The following is a 12,092-nucleotide window of genomic DNA, read 5'->3' on the forward strand; positions in this document are numbered from 1 at the left end:
GGGTCCCTTGGATCGTATGACGAATTTTTCTACTTGGAATGTATCGTCTTTTTTTTGGGTGAATGCTCAACAGTTCAACAGTTTTCATCCATGGATTTCGTATCACATTATACGCTCCCGGGCTAATGTTGTTCCTCCTAATTTATGAGATATACGAGACGAAGAACGAGGAGTTGGGGGCGGCGGTGTGTAGCCGCGCCGATGAGAGACATCTGATAGGCATATAATTGAAGACAGCTACTCTACATACATGTAGAATTTTATCTCACTGCATGTTGCATTACTGGAATTCGGTTAGTGACAAATTGGAGTCAATCAGGGTGATCGGGCCCCGGTGCCCGAGAACCCGTGCAAGGTTTAATCCTAACCCTGTCAGCGGATATTTCGAGTGAGAGACTGTGAATCTTTACTGGTGGAAGATTTCTAATAATTGGATACGACCCAACTGTCAGAACCAATTTACCCTTATTCCCATAAAACGTACATATACGAGATAAAACTGTCGATCATCACATGTAGGTTTGTGTATAGTGACTGAAAGCTGTACCCACCAGCTAACCTCGGCGTGGAAAAGTCTCGAGAGCAAAAACCCAACAAGAGTAATTGTTGACGACGCCAATCAATGGAGTCCTAATCATCTCTGAATCACATTAACACATGGAAACATTGGATACTTTGTAAATTCAAGCCGCGTTCTTTGCACCGCGGTCCCAACAAAAGCGCACCATTTAGTAATCACGTCTAAGACTGGGGGCGGATTCTGCGAGAACCCAATGCTTGAGCTTTTGGGTGACAGGAAAGATGATACCTGTGATGTCTAAGGCGGAGGAGATCCTCCACACTCACTTCGGAGAAACGTTACCCCAGGTCTCGCTTATTCTGATTATATGTCAACCTGGGCTGCAGGGTCTTACCCTTGACATCTGAAGCGGCTCGACTTTACAGCTTCGGCTATGGTGAACTTGCATGAGAATGGGGCACGCTTATCGGTATTCAGCTGTATCTCTGGTCTCCATTTTCCTAGTTAAATATTATCAGCAATACAGTCTTTCCAAGATTAACACCCCATATATGGTCTGTCTTCAAAACTAGCGATTAGACGTTGGGTGTTCGAGTGATACACTATGCAGCAGCAGGCAATGTCAGCATTGAGGTCCACCAACCAGGTTTTCCAACCACATGTAGTTCAGGCGGCCTCCATGGCCAGGACATCATACCTGACAGGAAGAGATACAGGCCGATAGCTTATAAACCACTTCAACACGCTCTTGCATTTTGAATCGACTCGAGTTTGCTATAAAAACTTCAAGATACTTGAATATGGTAATGACCCAGGTTCCACTCATTTGGAGGAGTTTAGCGTATGAGATGCCTAATATCTCTTTTGAAGTAGAATAGCCGAGCCTGATAAAAAGTTTAAAGGCTCTTAGAATCGTATACCGTGGCTCCAGCGAGGGCATCATATGTGGACTTATTGGCATAATGGTCCAAAACCTATTTCTCTTCCTCCGAACCGAGACAGCTTGCTGCAACTCTCGCAGAGCCACCTACAGTAGATCCTCTGCAGCTGGTCTCCGATGCGATATCTTTAGTTCATGTATTCTGGGCTAAAATAGAGATCATCTCCGAAAAGGATTCGACAAAAACCGTCTCCGCCATTCTGAGAATAGCAAAGTGTCACAGGCCGAGAAAGCTGGGCATGATATCAGTGTTTCGATATACTCAACCTCTCAAGGAATGCGCCTACATGATGCTTAATAAGTATTTGATCATTGTATGTTGAAAACCAAATTCAAAACTTAATACAGAAGTAGTGAGCTTTAGCGTGTAGCAGCAGTGGCTGACCTGATATTCATGACTATTTACAGTATTATAATTATACCGTACTAATAGGGCCAAAAAAATAACCGTGGGAGATGTTCTATAGCTATATCCATTTCTAAGAGTTCATTATTACACGCCTCCCCATATTACACCTTCACTTACAGTCTAATACCCCACCCTCCTAGACTCTCATCCCAACCAGCCCAGCCATGTTGTCCATGTCCCCAGTACCACCATTCTCCCTTTGCTTCCCCATACAGCATCCTCGACACACCCACAGGAATTGGCTCTACACACCACACTCCGCCATACCTATACTCATCCACAAAACTACCACTCACGGTCATAAACCACGCGAAGGCCCAAACATAAGGGCACGCTTTTTCGAACACCGGAAAACTCAATCCCGTACGACGGTATAAGCGGAGAACGATTCGCTCGAACGCTATACCAAATGGTTGGAGCATAAAGAAGCGAATTGTTCCCCATCCACCACCGCTCTGGGTAAAGCATCCGGCCCAATGGAGTCCTCCGGACAAGAGAAAGGGGATTGTGAGATTGATCAGCGCGGCGCCGGTGCTGTCTTTCCGGAGGTTGAGCTTGGCGGTCAGAAATTTTGCTGGGGCAATGAATACCTGCTTTTCTATTAGCAGAGGATATTTTTTTCGAAAGGATAGAACCTTTCTTACGTTCTTGAACAGACCATGCCAGGCTGTTCCCCACCACCCGAGTATGCCATTTCCCCAATGCCCCTCACTAAAACCTCCAAATATGTCTGGCCACTCTTTGGCATCTAACCATCGCCTTCTCCAACTGTTCTCTGGCCCCAATCCAAATATACATCCCATTGTAACAGCGATTATTGACAATACCGTATGCGGTGCATTCACAGTTGTATATATTGCCGACCCCATCAACACCGTTCTCATAATCCTCAGTAGCACCTGATACACAACCCTCGCAAGCCCCTCCTCCGGCATATCAGGAAACCCCTTCGGCGGCGGATAGTTCTGTGGTCTACTCGGGCTCGCAAACAGCGAATCATATATCGCAAAGGAGTTAGGCTTATTCTCGTGCGCGTTACCGTCGGGAGCGTAATATCCGATGTCAAGATCCTTCATCATCAAGCAAAGAAAGTCGAGGTAAATCCAAATCCAAAACATCCGTATCGCACGCCGCCGGAAAAACGGTTTCGCCGAGGTCGCATTAACTTCGGTGGCATGGAGTGGAGGGACAGATCGTATTTGCCAGTTCCATCCAACACCACGAAGGTTTTGGGTCAGCTCGACAGCCCAGCCCAGGCGCTCTGACAAGGAGTGTCTTGGGTATCTATCTCCTTTCTCCTCAGGCTGCCCTCTCTTTAGGCGAACGAAATCACGCTGGGGATTGGTGAAGATGAGAAGATTGAAAGCCGTGTAAGTATGTAGGGCAGCATAGGTGCCAACCGCAAACCCGAGAGATGGGTTTGGTGAGGTCGTGTACAGCAGATTGTAATGACATGTGAGTATCGCGGGGAGGAATATGGCAGGTATAACCCATGACCTCGAGTGAATGCAGAGGGCAATCACCAGCAATATCGTTGGAAGGAGGACATTGTGAAGTAGGACAGGACTCCTGAGTGCGATTGAGCTGACCGGAGGAGGTTGTTCGGCTGTTGCCATGGTATTCGGGACTCCTTGGGTTATATCACACTAGACCCTGGCGCATTCAACAAAAGATGGAAGAGAGAGAAAGATGGAGATGGCGCGCGCTGATGTTGAATTTAAGAGAGAGACAAATACATACGTAGAATGAGCATTAGCCTCGCCGCACAGGGCAAACATGAATCATTCTCAGCCGCAGGTACGTAGATCGATGTCTTGCTTCGGGAGATTTCCCATATCAAGCTTACTTATTTCTTTTGGTTGTTGGCCCTACGGGAACACGCATGTAAGTAGCCCATAATTCATTGGAGGCAGTTAGACCCTGAGCGAGTTGTCAGCTAACTAGCCACGTGTGAATGGAAGGGCAAGGCAAAGCAAGGCAGGGTTTAGCGCTCACTAAGGGGGAATCTGTAAGCTGGAGGTACGGACACCAATACTTGCACATATCTGGTTAGAAGTGGAAACATAGGCATGGAATATCACTCGCTCGCTGTTTCGCGGATAAAAACATCTTGAGAAGTTGGTACCAAAGTCTAAGACTGAAATAATAGGATTTAGGCTATGAATAACCCCTGCCGTTTTTCTTGCGGCGATTACAACAACCGGTGGGAACAGTCCCCAGTGTTCAGATTCATGTCGTGATCGAATCTACGCCTCTAGATATCAGAGCCCGAGCGTTCAACGGCTTAATATTCCTCAGTACGCCTCTGCGGCGTAGTAATATGTCGTTGTCTGTAAGGATATGGTCTGATGAATGTTGAAGGTTAGTACGAGCCTATAAAACCTGTAATACAGATGGACCAATAGCTATTATTCAACCTATCAGAACCGACCCATATAACGGCCTCACTCTATTTTTCTAGACCCGATCCAGTTCAGAAATTAAATTAAGAGAGAGATCCATTACATGGTTTCATAATTCAGTAGTTGTCGTCGCACCTCTGGCCTTTTGATAGATATGCCTAAGTCCTAAGATATCGATTCTAAAGCTATCGTCTCCTCAGATCTAAGGGCATCTGAAGAAGGGAATCACCGGTTCGTGGATCTTTACCCCACACTTTGACTTTTGGGATGTCATGGCTTTTGAAACCCTGAGTAAATTCAGTAACAATTTAAAGGTCACGTGAGGCGCAGATGTACGAAGGGGTAGCAGTCTTATATTCCATTAACCCCAAGCCTAGGGCCGACGACAGTACTGCTCCTATAGTATAAGAGGCAGTGCCGGACCAGCTATCAATCACTGAAGCTCAAAAACGAAGAAGAATTTACTTTTCGACTCTTGATTGACATTAGAAACACAGCTCTGCTCCATAGAGTACTTTAACTACCGAATTACACCACCCATTCCCCCCACGCCCATCATGACCATTTTGAACCATGCCAAACCCCCGAACACCTGAAAAATGATAACAGCCAATAAGAAAATACAATGAGTATAAATGCCAAATAGATGCCCTCTAACCCAAACACCGATTTCTAAACCCCCCAATGCAGATATCGATACCAAGATCTAGAAGTAAAAGATGTACCCTCATGAACACCGCCAATGCTAACTAAAGAAAGACTATTGAGAGAAAGCTCGCGAAGAAAGATCATAGTTGAGATTGACAGAAGTAGCTGCCCAACTAGTAAAGAAAAAACAAAAGATTGAATGAAATGAAAAAGACAAAAGAAATCGTAGAGAGCGTACTGGGATGGAAACCCATTTCAAACCAAGGAAAAATAAAATCAAAAAAGCCACGAAAACAAACAAAAGAAGCAATCAACAATAAATGTGGTCCACTAACAAATATACTCCAAACAAAAGAAAAGAAAGGAAGGTAGATGTGAAAATTAAGAGGAAAAAAGAAAAAAATATCGCTGATAGGGAAGAATCCGAAATACCAACGATCTTCCTCCAGGACGTCCTACATATAGAACATCCTGACCTCCTGCGCAGCCCTCTTGCAACCCATATAGTACTCCGCATTGTACATCGCGTAGGCCTTTGGGTTGGAAATCTTGCATTTCAACAACCTTTTTTCACATTCGGCCTCACTCTCGAGAGCTCTTTCAAGATGCTCCCAATTGTGCGGAGCTCTGGTGTCCCAGTCCTCATCCTCCTCGTATCCCATGAGGACATCTTCCCGGAAGTAATACCCATGATTGTCGAAGTCGGCAATCCACCTATCGAGAAAAGTGGAAAGCGGCTTGGTGGTTCTCGGGATGGTCCACCCATCCTTGCGGATGGGCTTCTTATCGGTAATCCTCGGCTTACCCTCGCGGTCAAATTGGCACGGCCAATTGACCTTGTACGAGAGTTTTCTCTTGACTGGAGGGTTGGTAGAGCTCGAGGTATTGGCGGGCGTTTCGCTCGCAGGAGAGGAGGCATTGGTGGTTGTTTCGCTGAGAGGCGAGGAGGCTAGAGAGAGTTAGATAATGGTACATATAAGGAGACTTTAATTGTAACTTACATCTGGTAGTATTGGTGGAATCCATTGTTGAATTGTTTTCGAAGGATTTAAATTGTTTCGAGTGAGTAGGTGTGATCGACCGTAAAATTATCGATACAATGAAGAAAGTAGTTGATGGATGATGAAGAAATTGGTTTCGACGATGGAAAGCAACAGAGAGACGATTTCCCAAGAGTTTAAAAAGGAGGAAGTAGTGTTTTGAAGTGCGTGAGAATATGGGTCTTTGAGAAGCAAAGGACGACTGGATGATTTGGGATGAATTCGAGATGGATTGCTGTACACAAAGTAGCAGAGATGATTGATGATGATAGTGAGGGATAAAGAAAGGGAAGAAGAAGGGAGGAGACAAAACCAAAGCATATAAACAATGAAAAGGCGCTAGGAAAATCCGCCATTTGAAGGGATCTCTTCCCTCCAACGGCGCTAGTCCTGCACACGACATGCTATTCTTTCTATACTGGAGCAAAAGGAGTACGCTACTACCGGACGGATTCAGCGTAGACTTAAACACTCTTGATCAATTGAAATAGCACCGCTCTTTTTTCATTACCTGCGTTTTTTCTTTGCAGTCCACGGAGCTTATATAGAAAGCATCTACCCCTCGCGTGAAGAGCGCTTTGTTCCCTGAGGAGTGCGTGCTCGATTCGTTTGTTTACCTCTCGACGTCACATACATATCTTACCCCCGTAAAACAAAAGAACTTACAGAAAACAAGCAAATCCCATAAAACAAACGAATCTAAAGAAGGAAAGAAACCCGTAATCGTGAGGATCTTCTAGACTTCCACATGCACAATCCCCTAAGCGAGATCTGACTTTCCAATTGTGCCTGTGAGCGGATCGCTCAAAGGATGGGTCGGCGCGCGGCACGTAGAAAAGCTTAATTCTACCTCCCTTTGTATTTTTCCACGTAATTATCACACCACTATGTACCCAACCAAAAGTTTCGCTTTCTATCCGTCCGTTCTTTCTTTCTATCCGTCCGTTTCTTCGTTCTGTGTATCCATCTGTTTTTTCGTTCTATGTATCTGTCTGTTTTTTCGTTCTATCCATCTGTTTTCTCATTCGGTTTTTCTCTCGAGTCTATTCAATGAAATAAAATAGTCTAAGCAGTCAATTGCAAGTTCAACAATACAGCACGATCATGCATACAGAAAACAAAACTTTTGCGGGGGCCAACTTGCAACAATCCAACAGATCACTCACTCGATCAATCCACTCTTTCCCTACGTCATACTACATTGTAACGCCTGCCCTTCCTGTAAGCATCGTGCAAACGCCAACCGTGAAACAGCAAGCAGAATTCGAACACTGCTCGTACCCCTCCATGAGAACAAAAACAGCACATATCACATCCCGAAGCCCATAAATTCCCGCATTGACACTTCTTCCACCCGCACAGACCACCCCCCCACCCACAGCTCTACAGAAAGGATGATTGCCGACGCCAATGCTCACAGTAATGGTGGAGACGGTTGCATTGAGGCCCGTCAATCGCCGTGATGCGTGTTTTTGTGCAAAAGATGCTAGTGCCTGCCATGTCACGTGCCTGCGAGTGAGTGGCTGTGAATTGAGCATAAATAGAATGGAAGCAACGAAGGTTGAGAACAGAGGGTAGTAAACAATGCCCTCGCTGTTACGGCAACACGGGGCTCAGGAGGAGGACTGGTATCTCTTGCACACTGGACACCCAAGTCACTGCACCCCCAACTCTATAGACGTACGGTACCAACACAATCGCTACTCCGTTTTCACACACACAGACGGTACATAGCGGACAAAAACAACAAACCTATCACCATAGCAACCCTCCCCCCACTCCACCACAACCCACAACACCCGGACCGTGCCAACTTTCCACATACACATCTCTACATAACCCGTGCACAACCCCGCCATCCGACGAAACCCCAGCAACGATAGAAGCCTACTGAAAGATATCGCTCCAGCAACTGATACCATTTCTTCCTATGAAGTGTTTTGTTTTCCAGATGTCTTGCTTCTGCAAAAAATATATGTATAAAAACTTCTACCTCAACATCATATCCACACCGAGTGATACCCCATGATCCACCCCCACCATCACCCACCAACCCAACCCAACCCAACCCTCCCATCCAAACAGCCCGAACGTCACACCGCCCAGCCCAGAATTCTAGAACCGTCCCAAAACGCAAAATGCAAAATGTCCCGTGATCTTGTCTCACCACAATCACATGCAGGACAACGACAACAGCACACACACTGAAAAGTTGAAACCAGGCTGCAGGCACATGTTGTTTTGAGCACCTAGAGCGAATTTCTGCCCTCTCACAGAGTACTCGCGGCAGGTAACAATTACCCGAAAATGCGCGTCCTAATCTGCAATTTCCATTGGAGTAGAAGTCAAAAATACACCAAAACTTGCAGCTGCATATTCGGGTACTTCATGCCTGCCGCGAGTACCTCTGTATATTCTTTTTTTTGTTTCCTTTTTGTTTGGCGCTGTATATAGATATGTAGATCTCCATGCGTCCCTGGGAATAGTGCTTGTAGGATATATAGATAGGGATTTGAAATTCCTGCTATGTAGGTAACTAACTTTTCTACTCGATACGCCTTCCAAAGAAAAGAACCAAGCCCCTCCTCCCCTCCACCGCCGCCTACAATATAACGCACACAAGACACAAGACACACAAGCTAGCTCTGGTAGGATCGGATATGATAGGATATAGTACAAAAATAGGGAGAAAACCCACTATGGTATCATTCACCATATGGGAGGATCAGAGCATCATCAGAAAAGGAAAAACCAACCCTAAAAAAAAGCGGAAGAAAAAACGACGCTAAAAGAAGCCCCACCAGAAAAAAACGCACGCGCAAACCCAGACAAAAACAGTGAAAGAAAATGCGTAAATTCCCCTTCTCATGATATCTACCTCAGATCGGCGCCTCTATACGTGTAGTCCATATCGATGGGCGAGATCGGCATGTCCAGACCGACATGCGGGGGTGTATTCCCGATCCTTGTGCCCGCCGGCGGGATCCTCCCCTGCTGGCCGCTAATGTCGTAAGGCTCCCTGCCTTCACCCCACGGTACTGGGTTCCCGGGGTGAGCCTCATAGCCGTCGTAAGAGCCGATTGAAGCGGTGCGGTTATGGGACGAGTTAGAGGCGCTGATGGGGCGGTGGGAGGTATTGTCGTATGCGCTGACCGGACGGTGGGATTGGCCGTCTTCCTCGTCGTCGTCGCGGTTCTTGTTGATGAGCGCGTACTCGTCGTTAGAGCTGAAGGCATCCTTGGTAGTTTCTTGGATGTCGTGGCTGGGGTCCGTGAGGTCTTCAAACGGCGAGCATGAGTGCTGGCGGAAATACCAAGCTGCGTAACCGGCGATTGCGGTGGTGCCGAGCCAGAGGAACCTGTGATCTTCGTTAGCTTGGCGTGGTCGCTAAGGTGGTGGGGTGTGTGTGTGATGGTTACAAAATTACATACCACATGATAACACCCAGTCCGACAGCGGTCTTGTTCATAGTGCATGCCTTCTCGGCCTCACCAGTTCCTGCGGGGAAGAGTGCACACCCGCCCTTGGCCTTTATTTTGTCGTCCTTTTCCTTCTTCTCGCCGTCGGAGATGCCGCCATTTGTGTATGAAGCGACAGAGACGAATGCCGCGAACCAGAGAAGCTGTTTTTTTTAGTGTTAGAAATCGTAGTCTGTAAGGGGAGATATGTAGATATGACAAAGCAAGGGCGCGGGGCGACCTACAGATATCATGGAATTCACACCGATAACCCAGTACGGATGCGCGATCATCTGGGTCCTAGCAAATCTCGGAGCTTGCGTAAGATAGATAAGACACGGTATCATCAACCAGCACTACCGGAGAAAACCATCAGCGATTCATTCCCGAGAAGTAAAAATTTGGCTTAGACAGAAAACTGACCATGGTGAACATGTATTTCGCGGCACCGCTGGCTGGGCCGTCCGCGACCAGACTGGACATTAGGATCCCCATCAGTACGACGGCCCATATCGCTTGCACGATATGGATGATCATGTTTGCCTTCTTGAGGATGCCCACGTTCACCATCTTGAATGTTTGTGTATTGTGCTATCCCTCCTGTGAGTTTCGGTGATATGTTGTTGTTGCGGCTGAAAGGGCCCGTAGTGTAGTTAGTGGGTTGGGTTGGGGGGGGGGGGGGGGGGTGTGACGTCGGATTCCGGGCTGACTAGCGGGGTCGGAGTCTGTGAGTCGTCGTCGTCTTTCACTTCGCAACGTCTCGCGATGTGATGGTGATGATTACGGTTTGTAGATGGAGAGAAGGGGAGGAAAGAAGAGGAAAGAAGAGAAGGGAAAGGAAGGGGGGGGGGGGTGTGAGGGAGAGGAATGAATCTAATTAATGTTGTTCAGGTGCATGAGGAGACATAGAATCAAGCCACAATAAATGGACTACTGTATCTCTGCTGGTTTCCTGTCAGCCTGCAGCCAGCCTCAGCTGTGGAGAGAGACTTGGGGACAGAGGGCACCTTCGTGCTACTACTGCATTTGTTGATATCATGTTACTGTAACAACGCCCAGCCCAGGACGGGGATTATGTATTCGCAACGGGCTGCTGCTGCTACTGCCTGCACAGCCATCAGCCCTGGCTAGTGTTGATTGATGAATCTCGTAGAAGGCAGGCAGGGGAGTATCTACGGGGCGGATGGACGCTGGTGTTACAGGGGGGAGGGGGGAGGGGCTGTGGTGCAGATTGAACGGTTCCCTCCTCCTCGGTCGACATCATCAAGAATCGAAACCACCGCCGCAAACAACGTAACTGCTGGATCTCGGCGTGGGTTGTGGTTTGCTCTTGCCGTGAGTGCCGTCCTCACCACAGGGATACCTGTCATAAAACGGAAACCCGTCATCCTCTCACCCTGTGATTTCGGGATATACATACAATGTCATCATGGCAGTCGTCGTGTCCCTTTCCCTGCGCCCTTCCTCTCCTTCCTTGGCTTAGGGCTGAGTGGTAGGGAATCTCAGTGACTTCGAGTCCTCGAGACAACCAAGAAAGCTAGGACTTCACCGAGTGTTCTTTTCGGAGCCCCGGTTCACCGAGACTTGTGAAATTCTCCTCCCGAGACATGGACCCCGCCAAGGGTGAGAGCCGCACTGCTGCTGCCACTAGTTTCGTAACTCTAACTGATCCTAACCCAAGTTTATCTAGAGTATCTGCAGTGAAGGAGCGCGCGCGAAGGATTGTTACTATTAATAGATTGCATCTGCCACCAACAACGGTTTTTCGAATCTACTATTCACAGTCGATATCTGAATTCGCGATGCAGCGCTTAACTCTCTATCGTGTCAATGAAGGGGACAAGAGCCATAGGTTTGGATATATAGAGGGACAAAGCACTGACACGTCTATCATGTACGAATCAAACCAGCATCCCACACGTTCGAGGTATCAGGCATATCCACGATCCCCCAAAACCTAAAAGTGCACATCTACAAATACTCACGAATAAACGCACGTCCCTGGACAATGCACACACTCACACTCCTTCTCCTCGTCCTCTCCCTCCACACATTCCTCCTCCTCACATCGGCGCTCCCAACCCCCAATCCCCAGTCACAGTCACAGTCCGCCGAGACAAAAACTCTCTGCACAACCACCGCCCAATCCCCGACCACAAGCCTCATCACCGAGGCCATAACGCTCTACACAGGCTCCTGCAGCACGCCCGCGTCGGTGCCGAAATCGCAGGCATGCATAGAGCTCGTAGAAAGCGCAGACAGCGGCTATTACATTAGTCTCTGTGGATGGCGGGCGGCATTCACGGACTGTACGGATGCGGGGGCGGCGGTGGGGGCGCTGGTGGAGGAGTGTGCCGAGGGGGGAGGGCGGAGGGGCAGATTAGTGGGGAGTGGGGAACGGTGGTTGTGGGGAGGGTGGTGGGGAAGACGGGGAGTACATAATGGGGTTATATGAGGGCCTTGGATTTAATTGGGAGACGAGGATATGTTAATGGTTTAAATCCCCGCTGGGCGGGGGACTAATGAGCTTTCTTGGGGATATTTTAGATATTTACTGATCATGATAAACTGTACTATAATTCCTTAATTCACGCTACGGCTTAATGACTAGATCTCAACCCTACATCCTCAATCGAGCGAGTTATAATATCAAAACTCAAAAAGAACGTAAAACC

The 12,092-nt window shown here is 47.6% G+C and overlaps 4 protein-coding genes across 4 annotated transcripts; 1 reads left to right on the plus strand and 3 right to left on the minus strand.

The window, feature by feature from the left end:
- Positions 1-1,982: 1,982 nt before the first annotated feature.
- Positions 1,983-3,485, minus strand: H6S33_012670 (uncharacterized protein; the record flags this gene model as incomplete). The annotated part of the gene is made up of 2 exons (XM_044844046.1): positions 1,983-2,459; positions 2,514-3,485. The coding sequence occupies 2 exons, from the start codon at positions 3,483-3,485 to the stop codon at positions 1,983-1,985; spliced, it is 1,449 nt and encodes a 482-aa protein (XP_044695319.1).
- Positions 3,486-5,374: 1,889 nt separating this feature from the next.
- Positions 5,375-5,945, minus strand: H6S33_012671 (uncharacterized protein; the record flags this gene model as incomplete). Its single annotated transcript, XM_044844047.1, has 2 exons — positions 5,375-5,868; positions 5,921-5,945. The coding sequence occupies 2 exons, from the start codon at positions 5,943-5,945 to the stop codon at positions 5,375-5,377; spliced, it is 519 nt and encodes a 172-aa protein (XP_044695320.1).
- Positions 5,946-8,833: 2,888 nt separating this feature from the next.
- On the minus strand, positions 8,834-9,987 carry H6S33_012672 (uncharacterized protein; the record flags this gene model as incomplete). The annotated part of the gene is made up of 4 exons (XM_044844049.1): positions 8,834-9,317; positions 9,391-9,581; positions 9,663-9,773; positions 9,841-9,987. 4 exons carry the CDS (start codon positions 9,985-9,987, stop codon positions 8,834-8,836), a joined length of 933 nt encoding a protein of 310 aa, XP_044695321.1.
- Positions 9,988-11,425: 1,438 nt separating this feature from the next.
- On the plus strand, positions 11,426-11,872 carry H6S33_012673 (uncharacterized protein; the record flags this gene model as incomplete). Its single annotated transcript, XM_044844050.1, has 1 exon — positions 11,426-11,872. The coding sequence occupies one exon, from the start codon at positions 11,426-11,428 to the stop codon at positions 11,870-11,872; it is 447 nt and encodes a 148-aa protein (XP_044695322.1).
- Between the last annotated feature and the right edge of the window lie 220 nt (positions 11,873-12,092).

Source organism: Morchella sextelata, assembly GCF_020137385.1.
Source record: "Morchella sextelata strain SCLS chromosome Unknown scls_8, whole genome shotgun sequence".
Classification (NCBI taxonomy): Eukaryota; Fungi; Ascomycota; class Pezizomycetes; order Pezizales; family Morchellaceae; genus Morchella; species Morchella sextelata.